The following is a 22,709-nucleotide window of genomic DNA, read 5'->3' as shown; positions in this document are numbered from 1 at the left end:
TCACACAAATATTTATTATAAATTTATAAATAAGCTTGAGTAATAAAAAGCCCTAGGCCTGCCTCTGTGTATGAAAAAAAATATAATTATATTTTTATTAAAATACTAAGATTATAATAAAAATTTTAAAAAGATATGGTGACTTATTTAATAAGTTACTCATAAAAAAAATCATCTTTCTACTTCTAAGGATTAGTTTCAAAATAAAGAAAATTATAAAATAAAAAATTTTAAAAAATTTATTAAATAATATTTATCTCAAAACTTATTAAATAAGTAGTTTATAATTTTCAACCTCGAACAACCGCAAACGGGTCTTGCGAATTCATTTTGAGGGTACCGTGGTAATTTGCAATTGATCTCGGGTTAGTCACGAAGTTTTAAGTTTGTGGTGGACATTTTATTTTAAACCCATCCAGAAAGTGGCCACTTTCACAAATTACTGCACAGATAACCCCAGATAAGCTCGCACATTTAAGATTAATATTATTAAGTCTATTATGCACATAAACTCAGTTAGTGGTGAAGAAAAGTTTGTAGATGCAGAAGGATTCATTCATTCACGCAGAGTAGGTGACAGAGAGACACAAGGCGCGGCTCAAAATCGGGCGAGCATCAGTTAGGTTAGAGGAACTCAAGTGAAGTGAAGTGAAGGGAAGATAAAAAAAGAGATGTCGGATTTAGATAGGCAAATAGAGCAGCTGAAGAAATGCGAGCCGTTGAAAGAGTCGGAGGTTAAAGCCCTTTGTCTCAAAGCCATGGAAATCCTCGTCGAAGAAAGCAACGTTCAACGTGTTGACGCCCCTGTCACTGTATTTTTTTCCCCCGTTTTGATACTATTTTCCGTATCTATATTAGAATATATGTTTGTGACTTGTGTGTGTCTGAATGTTATATATGGTTGTGATTAAATTAATAGGATAAAATTTATTCTGATTTTTTTTTTGTTTGGTTTTTGGTTCTGGGTTTAATTTGGATTTAGGATTTGCTTTTGAGCTGTGCGATGTTTCTCTCCTTTATTTTTATTTACGCAAATTATTACCAAAAGAAAATTGATGGGTCTGCTTGTGTATAACTAATAAGACGTGGTGGGTGATAGCTAATTTAGCTGGTAAAACCTCTGGGGTTGTGAATGTTGGTGTGGGATTCGAGGGGATTTAATTTCCAAAATGCTATGCTTAAAATATAAAGCAAAAGAGGGGAAAAAAAGCCTTAATAAGGTGTGATATATTGGAGAATGAAATAGATGGTCTGAATTTTGAGTTAATTGGACGTAAATTGTTATGTCAAAAGAGTTATGTATTGAAATATAGGAAGATTATCGGATTTGATTGAAAGATGTTTCTTAATTGGAGATTTTAGTAGGCATGGATCTGCATTACATTATGACTTTGGGGTTATGCATAGAATTTCATAATATGGCCTGGATTAAGTGAAATGCTGCTATTGAAAGTGTTTTCTTCCTTGGTTTTGAACGGTTAAATGTCTATGAATCTTTTTAAAAGCCATTGTAGCAACTACACTAGTGTTTATAAATGTTTATGCTGCTAATTAACATTTGTTTAGAAGCTAAGTTTACAAATATAGAGTTAGAGAATGCACAGCGCATCCAAGTGTAAGTTACCGACGACCACAAACATGAAGTTCTTCTAGGTAGATTTTGGTGACGAAAATAATTAAATAAAGACTGTTGTCTATTTGGTATGGTTAACCATCTAGGTAATTGGGTTGAGCTTCAGTATGATCTTAGTTTCGAAGAAGGATGCTAATGTTTTTTGGCTGTTCTATTGCACAGATATGCGGTGACATCCATGGGCAGTTCTATGACATGAAAGAGCTTTTTAAAGTAGGAGGTGACTGCCCAAAGACAAATTATTTGTTTCTTGGAGATTTTGTTGACAGAGGATTTTACTCCGTCGAGACGTTTCTACTTCTGCTTGCCCTTAAGGTAACAGTAATACACAATTCTCTTTTGAAAAGTTTGGTTGGCTTGTTGGTCTGATGAACCAGACCATTTTTATTTTGCTTTTGCTTCGGATTTATCCAATTTGCTCCCACTCTGATATTTTCATATAAATATCACGTGTTGGATTTTAAAGCATACCCGTATTTTGTTTTGTTTTAAGGGGAAAAAAGTTGAAAATAAAAGTTGCATGCATCTAATAAAAAACTCACTACCGTACTCTTGCAATTTGCTGAAGCAAGGGGTGCTACATCTAAACAACATGCTGGTGGATGAACTCTTACTAGAAATCTCACTTTTCAGATTCCATTGTGGAAGACACCATTTTTTCTGAAGATGCCATGCTTTATCTGATCCATGCATGATATCATACTATTTGGTGGATTTTGTGCTGATGGTAAACTTTCTTTTAAATTACGATAAAAAATGCTTATGGAATGTCATGGCTATTTCAAAAGCCTATCTTGTTTTTCTGGACTTCTAGAGATATAAAGGAGACCAAGAGCTGGCATCAAGTTGATTCCAAAATTAGTTCCTGCATGCTGATCCCGAAATTAGTTAATGGGATTTAGTTGGGTTGAATATCAGGAAAGTGTTGATTGATTTAATCGGAGGAGATGCCATACAGGCAGTTCTAGTTAAAATGCTTTTTGGACTAGGACTGTTAAATGGAAATCTTCATAATCCCAATGCTATAGCTTTCTATTCTATCTTCATAAGCCCCTCTGTGGGTCTAACTTGTTGTAGCTGAAGCTAAAGGACCGTGCCCCTTTCATATATGCTAAACTACTATATGATCATCCTCATCTTACCATTCTACATCAAGTAGGCTTCATAATCTGCTACTGTTTAGGGTTGTTCAGCAACACTTTTCTCGACTGTGCCTTGTTCATTCGACTTTTCACCGTCAGTTAGAAAACATTGATAGGTCATGCTTATCCGATTACTTGAATCTACCCTTTGAAGTCTTCCCTAGAGATTCTATTGCATTTTCGACTAATAATGTGTGTATTATCAGGTGAGATATCCAGATCGGATAACACTCATTAGAGGGAACCATGAAAGTCGTCAGATCACACAGGTGAGGCCTCTATAATTGACGTGTCCTTTTTCAACTCATTATTTGTCCAGAATATTCATTTTTTGTCTTTTCTTAACAGGTATATGGATTCTATGATGAATGCCTACGTAAATATGGCTCTGTGAATGTTTGGAGATATTGCACCGATATTTTTGATTATTTAAGGTTTGTGAATTTCCATTAGAAAAACACTGGATACTGTATTTTGGAAATTAAGGGAGTTTTAAGAACCACAGAATTGTAAAAGTTGCACAAGTATTGGAGGGTCTCATATAGTGCCAGTTGAATGGTTTGATTTTTCATTCAATCAGATGGTTGTAATTATCAAATTTTATTTGGTACTTGCACCCAAGAGAGTCATAAGTTGGAGCTACTTTATGACATTTTGGTGTCATGGGAAATTTCACCATTATGTTATTGATATTTGAATACCCTTTTATCTGCCTCTATGTTTATTTCCTTTATCATTTGGCATTCATAATTATTGCAGTTGATATGTTACAATCGTTATTATCGAGTTGAACAGGTGCCCTGGTTTTGTGTTTTGTTATATTTTGGTGTGTTTGGAAGCAATTGCTAGTTTCTGTATTAAATCTTTTTGTCTATATTTCTCCATATGTTCTTCCTGTATTATTAGTTCCCTGAACTCTCTTCTTTGAAGTCATTATAACAGGATTGACTAATTTACTAGTTTTTCCTTCACTAAATTGAGATTATACTCTAGTGGCCATTTGCAGCCATTTCTTTATGTTTACGTTACTTCTGGATCAAACTACGTTCAGTGATTAATGTTTTCCTTTTACTATTTCTACTGAAGTTTATTCTTTTATTGTAGTTTGTCTGCTCTCATAGAGAACAAGATTTTTAGTGTCCATGGTGGTCTCTCTCCTGCCATCTCAACATTGGATCAGGTTCATGAAGCCATCCTTATAGTATTAGAAAACTCTGAAGATATTATAGGACACTTTTAACATGACCCCTTTTCGCAGATTCGAACAATTGATCGTAAACAAGAAGTACCTCATGATGGTGCCATGTGTGACCTTCTGTGGTCAGATCCTGAAGATATCGTAGATGGTTGGGGATTGAGTCCCCGTGGCGCTGGTTTCCTATTTGGTGGCAGTGTTGTCACTTCTTTCAACCACTCAAACAACATTGACTACATATGTCGTGCTCATCAGTTGGTAATGGAAGGATATAAATGGATGTTCAACAACCAGATAGTGACAGTCTGGTCAGCTCCAAATTACTGCTATCGGTAAACAATCATCAATTGGAAATTTTCTCCTTTTTCTTCTTTTAGAGGAAATTAATCTCATTGTACTTGGATGTGTTACAGATGTGGCAATGTAGCAGCAATACTTGAACTCGATGAAAATCTTAACAAGCAGTTTCGTGTATTCGATGCTGCCCCACAGGTATGTGCATGTGATATTCTTTTTGTTAATTGCACAATTTGGTTTCTCTTTTGACTAATTATTTGATCATATGCTTCTCATATGAGGGTTAAAAAATTTTAGTGACTAAAAGGCGAACCAGTTTTAGCTTACCAAGATGTATTTTTTTCCCTAAAAAGGCTGGGGATGAAGTATCATTTGATTTGATTGCAATGCTCTTACAGTTGGATCGTATAGGAAATCATTTCTCCACCCTTGCATTCTCCAAATTAATCAGTTACAATTCATACAAATCTGAGAGTGTGTTTGGCTGCATATGGAGTGGGGTCATATATTCCATGTTGCTTTTCTACCTTTTCAAGCAACCCTTTTTTTTTCCCCAAAATAAAAGTTCTTTTTTATTTTTCTGTTCTTTTCCTTTTATAATGCTAGAGTTGTTTCTTAAATTGATTTATATTGATCCACTGAAAGTTAATAATCAAATGCAGGAATCAAGAGGGGCTCCTGCCAAAAAACCTGCACCAGATTACTTTTTATGAGGGTTGAAGTTTTATATTCTTAGAGAATTTGCTTGTATGGGAAAACCAAGATTTGCCGGTACATGGTGATGATCTCGCAATACAAAAAGAACTGGTTGTAGGCTACTCAATGATCAGCTCCTCAAATGAACAGCAAGACTTGTACTTTCCAGTTGTTGATCAGTTTGGATTCTAGGGTTTGCCTGCATCCGCCATTGTTTGATGTTTGCTTGTAGTAGAGTGTGTTACTATGTAGTATTTGATCTGCAAGTGAATCACGAAATACAGAACACTATTTTTGTTCTCCAAAGAGGAGGAGAAGAGTGAGCGAGAAAGGGGTCTTACCCGTAGATTATGAAAAATGATTTGACGAGGGACTTTGGAGGAATTTTATATCATGATTCTTATAAAAAAAAAAATGGTTCTCTTTTCTATGTTATGCTTATTCCTCGTTGCATGTGAAACACTTGAACACAAGCACTATTGTATGATCGCAAGTGGAGGCATTTTGGCCTTGACTTTGTCATTTCAGTGGTCAACCTGAACTCAAACAGTCTGCCCAAAGAGCACTGCCCATAACAAGATGCCTCAGCTGCAAGTTTAACACGTTAGATTTTATGTTATTTCACATAGAACTTGAAATTTTCGAAGTCAATTCGTCATTCTGCCGTCTGTAGGAAGATAGTTTGCGGTTTGTGTTGGGAAATAAGACCAGAATTATGCGAATCTTGTACTTGCATTGATGCTAACTTAGGAAATCTATAGTCCCACGGATTTGGAGTCGTTTTATAAATTGCTGACATTGATGCACGTGGCACTCCTTGTTGGTTAAAATATCTTCCAACGTTCGATGGAGTGAAATGATGAACAAAACTACAAAACTTGAATCAACAAACTTTCTTGTTCCCAAACCAATAATTGTACAAGCCATCAGTATCCAAAGAAAAGAGTTTCTACTGAAGAATTCTCTGAGTCAAAGCCTAAGCTCTAATGGGTTGCTTCATAAAATTCTCGTCGCCAGCTATTTTGTTCATGTTCTTATCGTTACTGCTGATTCCTACTAGTGCCCATGTCCAAGTCAATGAAGGAGGATACATCTCTGCTGTTATATCCAAAAAGGGTCTTGATTTTTTCAAAAATTATCTGATAAACAAGGCTACTTCCTCTATAATTCCACTCGAGCTGCCAGATATCGAGAAGTCCAAGAAAATTCCACTAATTGGGAAAGTTCACATGGCTCTATCCAATATTATAATCTACAGTGTCGGGATTGATTCTTCATATGTTGAAACAGGAGACACAGATTTACTGCTATCTGTTTCCGGCGCTACCGCAGATTGCGGCATGAATTGGGAGTACTCTTATGGTTCTTGGTTGCTGCCAACCATTTCTGATTCTGGAGCTGCTACTGTTCTGGTATCAAACTAGAATCCTTGCCCTTTTACTTTATGAGAATTTATTTTATAAATTATCGAAAATTATACCGGATTAGTCATATATCCTTTTGGGTATGTTTGTAATTGCTGTGCTGGTGTGCTTTATTTTGAAAGTAAAAAGCAACTAATGTGTATTGAATGAAAGTCACAGCACCTCGACCCCAAAAATATCCTAAGTTTCAATTTGATTAAGCGTCTGAAGACTGTAACTAGATGTCGAAGTGATATGTCTCTTGGAATGAAATAGAACTTCAACCAAAGTAGATGCTTTGGTATCCCCCTTTTTTTTTTTAACCACGTGTTTGTGGTTTAGATCGTCTCTTTTTCCTTTTATCAAGCTGATGATGAGATCAACAAAATTTCTTCAAGGTTGAAGGACTGGAAGTGGGGCTAACTGTATCTTTGAAGGAACAAGGAGGGATAGTTAAGGTTATTCTCGTAGACTGTGGAAGTCATGTGAGAGATATCTCTATAAAGGTGGATGGCGGAGCATCCTGGCTTTATCAAGCGTATGCAATCCCCTCACACCCCTTTTTTTTTGGGTCAGATACTAGTTTGTTGAATTGATGAATTTATTCTATTAAGCCTGATATCTCCAGGTTGTTTGAAGCATTTGAAGGCAAAATAAAGTCTGCAGTCGAAAGTGCTGTCACGAAAAAAATAAGTGAACTGATAACAAAGCTGGATTCTATATTTCAATCACTTCCAAAGCAAATCCCAGTTAGTGATATCGCTTCAATGAATACTAGTTTTGTGAGAAGTCCTGTATTGAGTGATTCTTCTGTTGAAGTTGAAATCAATGGTTTATTTACTGCAAGTAGTGGCACTTCAATGTTGAACTATTACCACAAAGGATTTGAGTCTTCTGCTTCCTGCAGTAGTCCAGCTAAGATGATCGGAATTCAATTGAATGAAAATGTTTTCAGCTCAGGTGCACTGGTCTACTTCAATGTAAGTTCATTCTTTGTTAAACTTTGAGTTTTCACATGATTAAACAACTCTTTTACCAGGATAAGCCTGGCCAAGAAAAATAACGTTATGTAATCTTGTCTGGCTTGTATATCTGGGAGTCTGGGACAGTGGTCTTTTTATGGCTTCAGCTTGGCTTGTGCTAGACCTGGATGGGCATTGCTCTATTTTGGGTGAGGGCTAGGTTACCTATGAAAGGGTTTTGCGCCCAATTACTAAACTGACCTTGGTCTAGCTGAAACTGCACAACTTTATCACTGGGCCCTTAAATTCTTCTTTTTATTAATTATTTTTCTTTGTTTTCCATTTCAGGCAAATCGTCTGCACTGGATCATAGATGACATACCAGAGAAGTCTGTTCTCAACACTTCCGGATGGAGGCACATTATACCTCAACTCTACACGCAGTACCCAAATGATGGCATGAATCTATATATATCCGTAACAAGTCCTCCAAAGATACATGTTTCAGAGCATGACATAGGTGGCACCATTGACTTAGATATGACAATCAATGTTCTGGACTCCAGTGAAGTTATACCTGTTGCATGCATCTCATTGGTGAGCTTAATTGAAAATCTATCAGCTGCACACAACATACAGCCATTTACGAACTTCATTCATTTTCTTTTTGACCCACTCACTTGCGTATATTGTGCTAGCTGAGAGCCTGGTGCTTTGGCACAGGTAATAAACACTTCTTGTTTTCCAGAAATCAAAGGAGATAACCTGGCCGGTGTCATTAGATTAAACGACTTTAAAGCATCTTTGACGTGGAGCAGGATCGGCAATCTTAACATGCACATATTCCAGGTATATCTAGTTGAGTTTCATCATTTCAATATGCGTTGTTACATAGATCTGTGCTGAGTCTCAGCATAGTAATATTAATGCAGCTATTGTTTCATCTTCCACTAATTGGCTATTCATCATCTGATATTGTTTGAAAATGTGCTTGCAGTCCATGATGTCCACTATTCTCAAGACTGGCTTCTTGCCATACATAAACGCACATCTCAGAAGAGGATTTCCTTTGCCACTTCCTTCTGGTTTTACACTTGAGAATGCTGAAATTTTCTGCACCAATTCCTGGGTGGTTGTTTGCAGTGATCTGGCAGCCTTAAGCTTGACATCTTTACAAATGTAGCTGTAAGTTAAGAAGCTAAATAGAAGTGAAGATGTATCACTGTTGATTACTTGATTGTTGTATCAATTGCCAAAATGCATTATAGAATTTGATCAATTTCCATGTACATACTGCCTTATGTAGAAAAGGATGACCCGCAGCAAGATTAATTTAAATAGAAAACTAGCATATGTCGAGTAATTATTTAGGGAAAGGGACGTAAGCCCTTATGTCCTAAGGTTTGATTAAAAGACATACGAACCCTCATCCGTTAATTCATCCATTATATTTCGCAATTAATTGAATTCCTTACCCTTTCTTTGTTAAAATGAAAAATGCACCCTCTTTGTAGCAGTAGTACAGTTGATAGAGTGACGACGAATATCATAAACAAAAACATTTGCAAAATTTGTGTAATACTCCAACAACTTTAGATTTAAATTATAAAATGTGCTGCAAATGTTGTATAATAATTAATAAAGATAATTATTTTTTTGGTGAATTGGATAAGGATTTAATTCCTTCAACCTCAATAAAGAAGTGTACGACTCCATATCTTAAAAAAAAAAAATTAGTGTGAGAGATAATTTCAATGAGATCATCCAATCAAATTATGATATTTGTCTTAAAATTTTATTTTCTCTCATTTTGTGGTTGGTCAGTTTTAGAATGTATATGTGTGAGTATCTTGTAATCTTATTACATGAATATGTAAATGATATAACGCGTCTGTCTCATGTAAGATTTTCTTTTATATTTTTTTTTTAACATTGAAGTGAACATTATTATAAGATGAATAAGACTTTTATATCTACAGTAGTTAGAATGTTATTGATTTAATAATTGACATTTGAAATTTTAATTTATTATTAAATTAAAAATAGTAAGAGCCAAAAAAAAAAAAAAAAACTAAGGAACCCGTCCAACCCCAAAATAAGAACCGGTTCACGAAATAAACCAAGGAAATTGGAAATTCTAAACAAACCCCTGTTTCTCTTTATATTTCTCTCTCTCTCACTCAGTACCCCGTAACATAACATTATTAACGTCTCTCGTTCAAATCAAGCTCCCGCATAAACGACACCGTTCATGCGCTTAAACTCTGAAACACAATGGATCCAGCGCCAATTACTTCCCCAAACGCAAACGCACCGTTTAATCCCCAGCCAGACGTTTCAATAACAACAAAAACAAACGAGAAAAGGGCGGCAGAAAACGGAGAAGACCCTGAAATGAAGTCCAAGAAAAGAGCTCGAATTGGGGCGGCGGGGAAAGAGGGGAAGCGAGTGGCGGAGATCGTGCTGGTGCTGTCGGCTATGTGGCGGATGAGGGGCGGGGGAGGGAAGGGCCCGACGGAGGTGGAACGGCGGTTGATGGCGGAAGCGAGAGAGAAGTTGGTGGACATGTGCGAGGGCTTGGCGCCTAAGGACATTGTGGCCAGAGACGCAATTGTGGGGCTGATTGAGGATTTGGGCCTTAACGGGAGGGTTAAGGAGCAGAAATTAGGGTTTCGTGGACAGAGGTTGAGTATTAAGGAGAAGGTTGAGCTTAGCAAGAGGAAGGTAACAAAGACGATTTTATTTTATCATATAAAAAAAGAAAAGAAAAGACGATTTTATTTCTTTATTTATTTATTTGGAATTTTTAGCTCGTGTTTATTGGTTTAGAATGAATAGTTTGGTTTTTTATTTTGGTCTCCCAAGTAAAATTGAGTGTTTTCTACGAACTTTAGTGGTCGAATTTTCAAAATTAAGTAGTGGGAAGAAAGTAAAGGGGTTTTCTTGAACAGGGTTCGATGATTTTCAGGGGATGAGGGATAGCGGTTTGTTTTTTATTTTGATTAATTTGATGTTTAATGTGGCTTTTATGTGTTTGGCAATTGTTGCTAACAGTGAGTTTAGTAATAGAAAGGTAAAGGGTTTTCCTTTTGCAGATTTATGTGGCTTTTGCAGGATTGAAATTGTAGGTTGGTTTAATTTTGTGTTATGCCATTAATTATTATAGGTATTGATCACTATTCTCTATGTGATGTTGTAACAATGTGGAGAGGCAGAGAATAAATTTAACTCCTTTAGATTAATTTTTTTGGTTATTGTGGAGTGGTTTTTTGAGAGTTTATTTTATTTTTATATGAAATTTATGCAATTCCCAGCAGTAATTGAGTTTTTTGCTTAATTTACAGCTGCAATTACTGGGTAGTTTTTTAGCATTTTTTATTATTGATATTTGTTTCATTGAATTTGAAATTCTTCATGCTGTATTTTTTGTTAGTGAATATTTTAGGAAGAGCAAACAAGTTGAAGTTGTTTCTTCATTAGAATATATAAGAAACTCAAGTTGAGAAGGTTGAGTTGCCCATGGGGAGATGAGGGTTTTGGTTCTGTCGGTTTAGAGGTAGTCAACTAATTTGGATCCATTTGGCATTTTGGGTTTGATTGATGTGGATTTTATGTATTAGGTGATTTTACCGATTTGTTTGGTCCATTGAATTTGGTATCATTACTTGATATTAATCTTGTCGTTTTTGTGACTTTAGAGATTGTTATCATGAGATTTGGGATGTCTGGTGTTGTTAAAAGGGCTTAGGAGTTGAAAGAAATTGTATCTGAGATTCTCTTAAATTTCTTGTTAATTGGGACTCAAATTGAGTGAATCTTTGAGACATCGTATTTTCTGCTAGAATAGTAGATCCAAATTGTAGCCCCCCACACCCCCCAAAAAAAAAAGGTTTGTAGTTCTGCAGGATCACAATGATTTGCGCTAGCGTATCTTGAACTGATTTTTTCCCCAACTACTTTAACATGCCGTGTAGCACTAAATAGTATGCAAATTCTGATATTTTTCTTTCTCTTTTTTAACCCAGATGGAAGAACCTAAGAAATTCTCAACACAACCTACTGCATATACTTCCAACTCGCTGCAAACAAGTTTTGGCACAGCACCTGAAAACCGTGGGACATCACATACTGTTCGAATGTTTCCATTAGATAAAGTAGGTTCCTCACCAACTCTATCCTCTGGAGGTTTCTCCACTTCATCACCTCCTGTCCATGTTCATGCTACAACTTCTGCATCTCTACCATACCAGTTGCCGAACAATGATGCAAGACCACCCACAGTCTCCATTGGGTTGCCTAGCAGCCATCTAGGAAGGGATTCATCTTCATTAGCACTGCCGAGGGTGGAGAAACCACAAGTTAAATTGGATGGAGGATCAAATGGGTCTTCTTATGTGTCACAAGTACAAGGTAATCCTTCCCTCTTTTCTCTGGTTTCAAATCATGGGTGTACATGGTAAATGATGTTATCATTTTCACTTTGTGGTCAGTCTAAAAGCCGTCGTTCTTTTTCTTAAATAATATACTCAACTATTTAATGTTATCATATACTTTCCATTAGTATATTTTTGTTTGATATGGAAATATTTTTGCTTCATTTTGATTGTACAATTCATGCCTATGTTATTTCATTTGCAGCAAATGCTTCTGCAAATCATCCATTAGTGAATGCTCCAACTTGGTCTGTACAGCCCCAATCTGCCTCATCGGCTAAAGCTGTACTAGAAAATAAGGTGCCGAATCATATTCCTCTCAAGCTTGAGGGACCTGCTGATATGTCACGGACGGCTCCTCAGGCTGTAAGAGATCAGAGCTTTAGACCATTCATTTCTCAAACTGGAAATATGCCTAACGTGCATCAGCCTTTGCAAGGCACAAATATCGTCCAAGCCCCACAATTTGGCAGCAATCATGGTGAAATTGCTAAAATTGTTCAGAAGTTATTGCATCCGAAGCTTCCGCAGCATCCCACATGGACCCCGCCTTCAAGAGAATACATGAGCAAGGCTTTTACTTGCCAAATATGCAAACTTACTGCGAATGAGGTGGAAACTGTAGTTCTTTGTGATGCTTGTGAGAAAGGATTTCACTTAAAATGTCTGCAAATGAATAATCAGAAAGGAATCCCTAGAGGTGGTGAGTGGCACTGCATGAGTTGCTTGAAATTATCCAATGGAAAGCCCTTGCCCCCTAAATATGGTCGTGTCATGAGAAGCATAAATACAACAAAAATGCCTTCCAACACATCAGTAATTCAGTCTCCTTCAGATAAGAAATTCATATCTGTGGATCAAAAAGTAAATAATCAGCAGAAGATTACAGTGAACGGAAGCTCTGGTGGGTCTGGGGCCCTAGGCAGCAACTCCAATGACTCTGATTTGAAAATTCACAATATAAGAGCAACACAGGGTGGTAATTTGGTTTCGAGCACAAAGAGTAAGGATCAGGAAACTTCTTCTGGAACTTACCCAAGTAACGTGACAAAACCTTTGGGGGTCGTTCCTCCTCCTGGTGATTCTCATGGACCGATCCAATCTACTCAAGTATGTGAATCTTCGACACAGTTGGAGAAATTGGCTTCTGAATCAAAATCAGAGCATCCTGCTATCTCATCGGAGACTGTTAGTAATCACTCTGCTGCATCACAGCCTTCACACAATTCACAAGTTGTCCGTACAGATCTGGCTAACAGTGCTGAAGTTTCTTTAAAGAATAGTCATGACAGTAGCTCTACAATAAAGCAAGATGAGGAAGTTGTTGGACGGCTAAACCCTGTTGGAAATTCTGTGATTTCTTCTGATGCTTTGCACAATGTGCAATGGATTGGGGATGTACTTCAAATTGTGGATGGGAAGAAGTTTTACCAGTCTTGTCGCATTGGTGGAGTAACATATAAAGTAAAGGATCATGTTCTTTTGCATTCTAGCAACAACAAATTGATGCCGTCTAAACTTCAGGCAAGGATAAAATAGTGCATGCCCTGGAATTTTTATTACTTGTAATTTTTACCAATATTCTCGTGTGCATATCTTCCATCTTGGTTTCTGATTTGTATGGTTTTTACTGTCTATTGCAGACCATGTGGGAGGATACTGGAACTGGTTCTAAGTGGGTTATGGTCAATAGGTGCTTCTTTCCTGGTGACTTGCCGGAGGCAGTTGGCTGCCCCTGTGCCCCTGAAAGCAATGAGGTGATTTAGTTTCTGAAATGTTTTCTTTTTATGTGAATTACTAGATATATAAGAATAATTTTTAAACTAAACTAACTGACTCTTAGACGGTTTGCCTGATGGTGTACTCTTTTGTGGGGCTGGGGGGGGGGGGGGGGGGGGGGGGGGGTGAGACAATAGGAAGGTCATGTACACAGCTTACTTCATTTAATTGAATGTCTACCTCTCCTTTTTCTTGGATTGGAGTCTGAAAATACTTAATTTTAGTTATGCATTGCTAATTTTCATTTTAACTCGCTGTTGATGTGCAGCTCTATGAATCTAATAATGAGAGTTCTGTCATGGCTGGCTTGATTCGAGGTCCATGTGAAGTTCTCCCTCCTGGCAAGTTTAAGGAAGAGAATGAAAGACTAAATCACTTGGGAAATGAGGCAAATAAAGGAAGACATCCAGTGTTCTTGTGCCAGTATGTATTTCTTTTTCTTTCATTCCATACAAATCCTTTACCAACATTGCTTTTTAGAAGATGCATTGCATGCCTCGTTTCTAACTTTTTTACAACCATGGGGAGACATCTTAGATATACAGTCCCTGAGATGGCATCAAAAATGGCTACAGCAGTAATAAAAAGAATCGTGCCTTAGTTTTAATCTATTTGAACATCTTGGGCAATTTTCTCATCAGATTAATTAACATTGTAATGAAAAAGGAATTCAATTCATTTGTTCTCTTTTTCTCTCTATCTCTGATGGTACAAACTTTTTCTACTGCAGATGGTTTTATGATGAACTCAAAGGCGTTTTTCGGCCAGTTTCCGGTTGATCTGATCAAAACAGATACTGACATGTGGGTGCTCCGAGTTTTGATGTATAAAGGAGCGCCAGAACTCTCATCTTGTATCATATGTAGATGGCTTTAGTATTTAGTCTGTATGATTATCTCAATAGCAATTTAAATTTGCCCCATTTTTGGTGCTTCGCAATTCTTGTTGTATGAAGGCCAAGTAAATTATAAATGTCGTATTTTTGCTGTGTTGTATTTTGGATCTTTTTAGTGATTATTATTATTCCCTCGCTTGAGGATATCATTCAATAATTACTCAAATTTGATACCATCATAAAAGTTTCTCGGAAGTATTTCAGCAATTCATATTCTGTGATCTTGATGTACTTGAATAAATACTATTCAGCTGAATGTCCTCGATCTAACAACACTCGTATTTATAATAATAATAAGTTGAACCCAGAATTTCAAGCAAATCTGCAATTCCCAATACCATTGAATTTGCAGCTGCTACATCTAGGGAGCTAGTAATAGACAACAATTTAAATTTTTTTTGTTGCTTCTTCTGATCCATTTTTGCATTAACAGTTGCAGTACAATATTTTGGTTGCTTTGCTTCTCTTCTTTGCACTCACTTGTAGGAAAAACCGTAAACTCAGAGAGATATTGCAAATCTCTAGCTAGCTTGCCTTGTGATCCAATTAACCTTTTAGCAATAGAATTATTCTATTTAATTAATAAGTTTTATCTGGAAGAAACCATTAATTTAATCAGGCTATTGCTTTAGCTATATCAGAAGAGGCACAGCTAGCAAAAATGTTTATTATTGTGAAATTTTTATTCGTTGAAACTTATTATCTTTGTCGTCACTGCACCCTACCTAGCTTAAGGATTTGCCTGATAAATCCAGAACCAGACCATTACTGCTTCTCAATAATTGCTGGAAGTTTGTTCCTCTCAAGTACTGCAAATTGAAACCATGCTTCGCAGAATCTAGACTTCACATTTGTCAAAAGATGAACCCCATTTTTTTTTTGGCCCCTTTTCAATAATCTAAGGCGACGACTTGCTCATAAGATGTCAGTTCAAAGGATGCATGTGCCACTTCTTATTCGCTAGCTTTATGTCAGCAAATTAATATAAAGTAATCCATTAGCGAGCATTGAAATGGCGAGAACGACTACACTACTGCAATGTCTAGTGCAGCACGCCCACCTACCTCGCTAGTTCTTAGTTGAAAAACTTCCTGTCACACCTTATTATACATTGTACACATCACTATTAAAATAGAAAAAAATGTGATTAAAAACAAAAAAAGAAAAAAATAGAAATACGAAGTTTTCAAGAGGGAGTTGGGAGCGTTTAACCAAGCAATTAATAATATTGCGTGATTGTATATGTTGGTAGCCTCAACGGTAACTGGCAACACTTTCTTTCATTTGATTTTCTGAACTCCTTGCCTCCGAAAATGGACAAGTCCATGTAAGGCAGATCAATCATCAGCCGTCGCTCGTAATGCTGCTGAAACCTGTTTCTTCCCCTTGTTCTGTCACTCCATTGTGCTGAAAAAATAATAATTGCAGCAGGGACATTAATGAGGGTTTTATTATTTACATTAAAAAGGGTAGCTAACATGCAGATGCACCCAAAATGAATCATGGGTTTTAATCCTCTTGAACTCATTTGAGTGTTCTTTTGTTTTTGTAAATTTGGCTCACGTGATCATCTGAAATGAGGTTCAAAATGAAATTGTGGTCCATGGTGAAATGTTGGACAATAGCTTCATGAAACCCTAAGAATTAATTGAATCTACCTATACCTTTTTGACCATTCCACCACGTTCTGTGCTCTACGGATCACTTGTCTCTTTTAACTGGCTAGAAACTTTGTCACGCTTTGTCCAAAATCACAGCAATATAACCATTTCTGACCCATCTAACACCACCAATGCTAAAGCATCTTTCTTGTCCAAGTTTTAAAACATAAGCAAAGAGTCTCACAGAAAAGTTAATAAAGTTTATGCCAATTGCCATGAGCAAACACCCACTATATATAAACATTTCTATTTGAACCCAAAAAAATAAAAGAGTGAAAATGAACGTAATTAATCAGTAGAAGCAAAAACCTAAGTATAGCTGCATAGGGTAGTTAATTAGAAGTTAAACAAAGTAAAGCAAAAGCAAAAAGGCAGAAGCACAAGTAGAAGTAGATGATGAAGTAAAATATATTACACGGTCCGGCCTAGATTCACGTGAGCCGGCGACTATCACGGCTAGTTTAAGGCTTTGAGAATATTAATGCTGCAAGAAATATGTTGTAGGTGTGAGGGGGGTCAGTCAAGTTCACAAAGATTGATTAGTGGAAAAATAGAGAACAAGATTCCAGGTCTTTAGTTAGTTAATTAGGGTTTAAATTAATAGTTATTAGGGTTACAGTGGTAATGCTCCTGTGAAATTTCTGCCCCTTTTTCACTGCCTGTTGGAGAGCGTGTAAGATAATCATGAAAAATATTGGCGCTTATTTATTCATTTCTTGTTATATGACATAATCTAAATCAATTACTAGTGCATGATTGATTAAACATCATTTGAATGCTAACTCAAAAATATTCTCTAAAAAAGAGGAGGGTTGATTGAACCATTGACCTCATCAATGAGGTAAGAATGCATATGTGAGAACAACTACAATACTAAGGGCCGTTATCAATATATGACTATCAATTAATGTGATGATAGATATGAGTAAAATTATAAACATTTGTGTTTGAACCCATTATTCCCGTATTTTTTTGCTTTTTGATTGGTTTCTTTAACAATTCAAAATTTATTAATAGTAAGGAGCTAGTATTATGAATTATTAAATATTTATATAAAGTATATGGTTGAATCAAACTTCACTCAAAGACATAGAAACATATTACTTTAAAACAATCAATCTTTTGCTGCCCCCACCCCCCCGCCGAAAAGAAAAGAAGAAAAAACATGAAATTTACTCGAGGAATCAAGGGTTCACAATCAATAAGAGATCCCAAGCAATTAAGTACTAAAAAAAAAAAAATTCAAATCTTGGAAATTTTGGAGAAATTAATTAGGTTAATTTCTTCACAAGAGGAGCGTAAAACGCACGCAATAAAATGCAAGTTGTGGCGGCATTACATTTTTGTCCGAGTATCCAACATCAATCCAACAAAGACTAGTAGTCTAGTTAGTAGTTAAAAGAAGTTAGGTTAAAATCTGAACCTTGATTTCTGGGGTGATGGTTTAATTATTAATTAAATCAGAGAATAATTAATCCTAATCAAGCTTTTAATAGATCCCTCTTTGATTCAATTAGGCCCTAAAGTCCCCTTCCAAAAAAAAAGAAAAAAGAATTCACCCATAAAGCCCTCATACAGTTAAAAAAAAAAATTACCTTTTATTAAACAATGAAAAAGAAAAAAGCTTGTAGTGCTTTGCATGGCTTACTAAAATTGGTTTAACTGTATAAGCAACGCCTCCTAATCATTCTTTAAACACATAATTATGTGAAATAAATTAATTAACATTATTAAATGCTTTAGGAAACAGAGTGATTGGCATCTTATGCTTAATGGGTTCATTATCATCTTTATACGTATTGCTAAGGAGATAATTACTCAATAATTCTTTGTAATTACTTTATAATATATATATACACACTCTATGCAGGCGCATGCAATCAGAGGCACATTACATCATAGCTTATAATCCAAAAACTTTTTAGCATGTATGTACTTAGCAATGTTAAGGTTTTATTTTTAAATTTTAGAAATTATTAACTAGTAATAGCTTTAAGAAATAGTGATTGTCAACTTATGCTTTTCGGGCTTATTAATTAGGATCTTTATAATTTATATGTATTGTTAAGCAGATAATTAGTCAATAATTTCTTTCTTAATTAGTTTATAATATATTCACTAAATCTAGCTAGCAGCATGCAATAAGAGGCAAATTACATCATAGCTTTAGAGCCCAAAAACCTTTTTGCATGCATGTGCTTAAAAATAATGTCTCCAACCATCTTAATTAAGTTTTATTTTTAAATTTAATTTTTTTGTTTTTTTTTTTAATTAGTATGTTAACGCCGTTTTGCAATTTTGTTTTCTACTAATTGGAAGCTACATGATAATGCAATTGTATAACAAGAATTGTTGTTGGCTTGTTTTAGGTTATGTTGGGGCCACGGATGTTAACTTTTGCACGCTCTTTCTTGGTAAATTTCATTTACTTTTTAATTTTTTTTATAAATACTTCAAAAATAGAATAAGGATCCACGCAATAACATAATTAAGTAGGTTATTTAAAAAATTTCCATATTAACTTAATGAATGATACATTTAGGATATCTATCATTATAAATACTTCAAAAATAGAATAAGGATCAACACAATAACATAATTAAGTAGGTTATTTAAAAAATTTCCATATTAACTTAATGAATGATACATTTAGGATATCTATCATTATAAATACTTCAAAAATAGAATAAGGATCAACACAATAACATAATTAAGTAGGTTATTTAAAAAATTTCCATATTAACTTAATGAATGATACATTTAGGATATCTATCATTACTCATGTAATATGCATATCATCAAGAATGTTATAAAAATAATAATAAATGAATATATTGTTATTATTAATTCAACTGTCTTTTATGTTTCACAATCTACTATTTTATTCAGGGGAATATTTCCGACAACAGTGAAGTTACATAGAGATCGGAAACATGGAAAATCCGGCGTCAATTTTGGGTACTTTGTTGCTTAATTTGTTGCTGCATGTGAGGTCCATATCTGCACATTTTGAACTTATTTTTACCATATTTGGCTTTCTTTTCTATTTTTAATATATATATATCCTTTTTAATTCTCGTTCGCTCACCAAAATACACAGCCTATATCAAATATCCTCTCATTATATATAGTCTACTTTCCCTAGCCTCCTCCAGTCCAGAAAACCAACCGCCAAAAGCACTTCCTCTCACATTCACCACATCACGCAGAGCAAGAAGCTGCAAAAGCACTTATTGCACTTCCTCTCACATTCGATCACCACATCACGCAGAGCAAGAAGCTGCAAAAGCACTTACTTATTCTTATAGTTCTTGTTACACACACACACACACAGCATACATATAAAGCTTTAATGAAAATGGCTCCCAAAGGAAATGATGTTATTGTTTCAGACAGAAAGCTTGAGATGATACTTAGCATGAAAGGAGGCAACGGTGAAGCCAGCTATGCCAATAACTCTCAAGCCCAGGTTCCTTTTGAATTCCTTTCTAGTTATATTTTCACTCATTTTTAATTTGTTATTTGTGTATTATGCGTAAGTCCTTGATTATATTCGACATGCAGGCAATACATGCTCAATCCATGCTTCATCTACTAAGAGAAACCCTAGACAATATTCAGTTAATGGAGCCACCATCAGAAACCATCCCCTTTGCCTTGGCAGATTTAGGCTGTTCATGCGGCAACAACACTCTGTACATCGTGGACGTGATCATCAAACACATTAGCAAACGTTACGAGGCCTCGGGGTACGAGCCACCGGAGTTCTCAGCTTTCTTCTCCGACCTCCCCAGCAATGACTTCAACACTCTCTTTCAACTCCTGCCTCCCATAGGCAGCAGCATGGAAGAATGCCTGGCTTCCGACACTCACCGGTCTTATTTCGCCGCCGGAGTCCCCGGTTCATTTTACAGGCGCCTTTTTCCGACAAGATCAATCGACTTTTTCCACTCCGCATTCTCCTTGCACTGGCTGTCTCAGGTGATCATTAAATTATTTTTCTTGATAACTTTGGCGTTACCTACGTACATTACATGACTTTTTGTGACGGTTCATAATTATTATATGTTACATTCAAAGTTCTAAGTTTGATATACAAAATAAATAATAATAATAATAATAATAATAATAATAGCAGTAGTAGTAGTTCGTTCCCTAGGCTGATTTTTCGGGTGTAAATTATAATTGTATTAGACAAGAAATTTTTTAGTATTCAAATCAATTAAGAGTCAAAATGAATGATCTCAAACTCTGAATTTGTGCCAGCTTTTAGAAGGTCAAAAAGTTGCAGCATTTAGCAAAATTGTCCTCAATTGGCAGAATTTTACAAGCAGCTGTTTCTCTTTTCAAAATCACTCAAATTACTTTTTGCTTTTGTTCTACAGTAAGAAAATGACAAAATAATAAATAGTAATAATTAAATTCAACTAATAATTTTAGAGATACTTAATTAGATAGACGCTGTTGTGCCTGTAATGTACGTGACAGATTACATATCACTTAATTATCAATTGATATTTAATAGCTCGATTAATAATCAAGTGACATGTGACCCGTCACGTATAATAACCGGCGCACCACATCATTGTTCTATGTTTAGAAGCATTCCTTGGAAAGTGCCTTTTACCGTGACAAAATCAATTTGAGGTTGTACTACACACTAAAGAATAACTTTGCATGAAACAGGTGCCTGAGAGTGCTCTTGATAAGAGATCAATGGCGTACAATAAAGGCAAAGTGTACATACACGGTGCAAATGAGCACACAGCAAATGCATACAAGAAACAATTCCAAACGGACTTGGCAGCATTTCTTGGAGCAAGATCAAAAGAGATGAAAAGATGTGGGTCCATGTTTCTTGTCTGCTTAGGCAGGACTTCAGCGGACCCCACAGACCAAGGTGGGCCTGGGATTCTTTTTGGGACCCACTTTCAGGATGCTTGGAATGATCTTGTCCAAGAGGTAATCATCATCATCATCACAACCACATTTCGATTTTTAAGCTTTTCATCTCATGAGCCTCTGTGTGGGTGATTAGGGCAACTTCTTTTTGGACTTGGGTCTTTGTTTTGCATTTTATTTTTGTTGGCAGACCAAAATGCAATAATAATACACCATGCATAAAGGGTAGCTATGATTAGGTGTGCTTGGGCTCATTAGCCGGTCCTCGTCAGTGATCATGATCAACCCAGATCAATCCTAGCCGTTCGATACACTCCCCGCAGTAGAATCTAGCCGCCCATGTGTCAATCCTCTTGTCGGCAGTATGATAAACACTGCCAAGTCAAGTGGATGTGTGCTAATTTAACTGACCACCGTAGTAAATCAATAGGTTGATGGATGTTGCCCAACACAATCATCATCATATATCATAGCAAGGTTGATCAGATAACGTTGAAATTTATGAGGGCCCAAATTTGTCCTCAAAACAATTAAATTTTAGAGTACATTAACGTATTACCATGTCCCTTAAACAACAACCATAATCAATAATGGTCCATAGATTATGATTAGGTATTCATGGATTTGTTAGCTTTATTCCTTTATCTATTTTGGGCCTTCAGGCTCTTTTAATTGGGCTAGGCACTAACTTCGACATTGCATCAATGTTTTAGGGCCTTATTACTGGTGAAAAACGTGACTCTTTCAACATACCGGTTTATGCATCAAGCTTACAAGAATTCAAGGAGGTGGTTGAAGCTAATGGTTCATTTGTCATCAACAAGCTAGAGGTTTTCAAAGGAGGAAGTCCTCTGGTGGTTAAACAGCCGGACGATGCAGCCGAGGTGGGCCAAGCCCTCGCCAATAGCTGCCGGAGTGTAGCTGGCGTCCTTGTGGATGCCCACATTGGTGATCAGCTGAGTGAAGAGTTGTTTAAACGGGTGGAGCGCCGCGGCAGTTGCTATGCTAAAGAGTTAATAGAGCAACTACAATTTTTCCATATAGTTGCATCCCTTTCTTTTGCTTAAGAAAAAGGGTATCCAACAGGAAAAAAAATAAAATGGAAATAGTCTTTTTTTTTTTTAATGTCCTTATTAAGACTGTATTTTGTGTGTCATTTATGTATGATTATGTAAGTGTGTAGTGACCTTTATACATGTGGGACCTTGAGACTTTGTGTTTTCTTGAATCCAAGCCCATGTAACTTTTTAAGGCCGCTGATTTTAGGTACTTTAAAATTTTGTAATCCCTCACTTTCAGTTATTTAATTTGAAGGAGAAGGGTAAGGTATGATGGTCGTTATTTTAGTTACAAAATGAAAAAAAAAAAAAAAAAGATTTTGCTTCTTTCCAAAAGCAGCATTTAACCCAAAAGCAAATTGCAGCTGAAACAAGTGGTTATTTTACGTGTTTTTGCTTGAAGTGGATATTAAACGAACTATAAATTAAATATATTGAATTTAACTCGAACAAGAGACCGCACAATTTGATGGTACTTTCATTTCAATGTTATAGGCTTTGATTCATCGTACCAAGAGGTTTGATTGAAATATACAGGGGCTTAAATTACGTTGATTACGGAGCATACTAAGTTACTTTAAGAATTCATCTTCTGCTGGTGAATAAAATATGAATATATCAGCCTCTTCAGGTAATTTGAACCTCACCCTCTT

General features: G+C 35.9%; 4 protein-coding genes across 6 annotated transcripts; all 4 read left to right on the top strand.

The window, feature by feature from the left end:
- Window positions 1-481: 481 nt before the first annotated feature.
- LOC102608319 (serine/threonine-protein phosphatase PP-X isozyme 2) lies at window positions 482-5,391 on the top strand. Its single transcript, XM_006474924.4, has 8 exons — window positions 482-812; window positions 1,796-1,948; window positions 2,982-3,044; window positions 3,124-3,209; window positions 3,880-3,955; window positions 4,034-4,302; window positions 4,384-4,462; window positions 4,930-5,391. Exons 1-8 carry the CDS (start codon window positions 672-674, stop codon window positions 4,978-4,980), a joined length of 918 nt encoding a protein of 305 aa, XP_006474987.1. The 5' UTR covers window positions 482-671; the 3' UTR covers window positions 4,981-5,391.
- A 381-nt stretch (window positions 5,392-5,772) lies between these two features.
- On the top strand, window positions 5,773-8,617 carry LOC102608610 (putative BPI/LBP family protein At1g04970). Of its 3 annotated transcripts, none has more exons than XR_008051686.1 (6): window positions 5,773-6,375; window positions 6,765-6,904; window positions 6,995-7,346; window positions 7,677-7,925; window positions 8,027-8,177; window positions 8,326-8,496. XR_008051686.1 is itself a non-coding variant. In XM_006474925.4 (6 exons), exons 1-6 carry the CDS (start codon window positions 5,950-5,952, stop codon window positions 8,509-8,511), a joined length of 1,479 nt encoding a protein of 492 aa, XP_006474988.1. In that variant the 5' UTR covers window positions 5,775-5,949; the 3' UTR covers window positions 8,512-8,617. The 3 variants fall into 3 exon arrangements, 1 of the variants encoding a protein (XP_006474988.1); XR_370306.4 differs by having other exon boundaries at window positions 5,775-6,375; window positions 8,077-8,177; XM_006474925.4 differs by having other exon boundaries at window positions 5,775-6,375; window positions 8,052-8,177; window positions 8,326-8,617.
- An 881-nt stretch (window positions 8,618-9,498) lies between these two features.
- LOC102609182 (uncharacterized) lies at window positions 9,499-14,535 on the top strand. The gene is made up of 6 exons (XM_006474927.4): window positions 9,499-10,052; window positions 11,354-11,738; window positions 11,967-13,285; window positions 13,405-13,518; window positions 13,809-13,963; window positions 14,271-14,535. Exons 1-6 carry the CDS (start codon window positions 9,603-9,605, stop codon window positions 14,317-14,319), a joined length of 2,472 nt encoding a protein of 823 aa, XP_006474990.1. The 5' UTR covers window positions 9,499-9,602; the 3' UTR covers window positions 14,320-14,535.
- Window positions 14,536-19,271: 4,736 nt separating this feature from the next.
- LOC102609472 (indole-3-acetate O-methyltransferase 1) lies at window positions 19,272-22,267 on the top strand. The gene is made up of 4 exons (XM_006474928.4): window positions 19,272-19,565; window positions 19,661-20,077; window positions 20,783-21,058; window positions 21,712-22,267. Exons 1-4 carry the CDS (start codon window positions 19,449-19,451, stop codon window positions 22,063-22,065), a joined length of 1,164 nt encoding a protein of 387 aa, XP_006474991.2. The 5' UTR covers window positions 19,272-19,448; the 3' UTR covers window positions 22,066-22,267.
- Window positions 22,268-22,709: the final 442 nt, after the last annotated feature.

This window comes from Citrus sinensis, chromosome 9 (assembly GCF_022201045.2).
Source record: "Citrus sinensis cultivar Valencia sweet orange chromosome 9, DVS_A1.0, whole genome shotgun sequence".
Classification (NCBI taxonomy): domain Eukaryota; kingdom Viridiplantae; phylum Streptophyta; class Magnoliopsida; order Sapindales; family Rutaceae; genus Citrus; species Citrus sinensis.
Note: the sequence above shows the minus strand (reverse complement) of the source record. Positions and strands in the feature narration are given on the sequence as shown.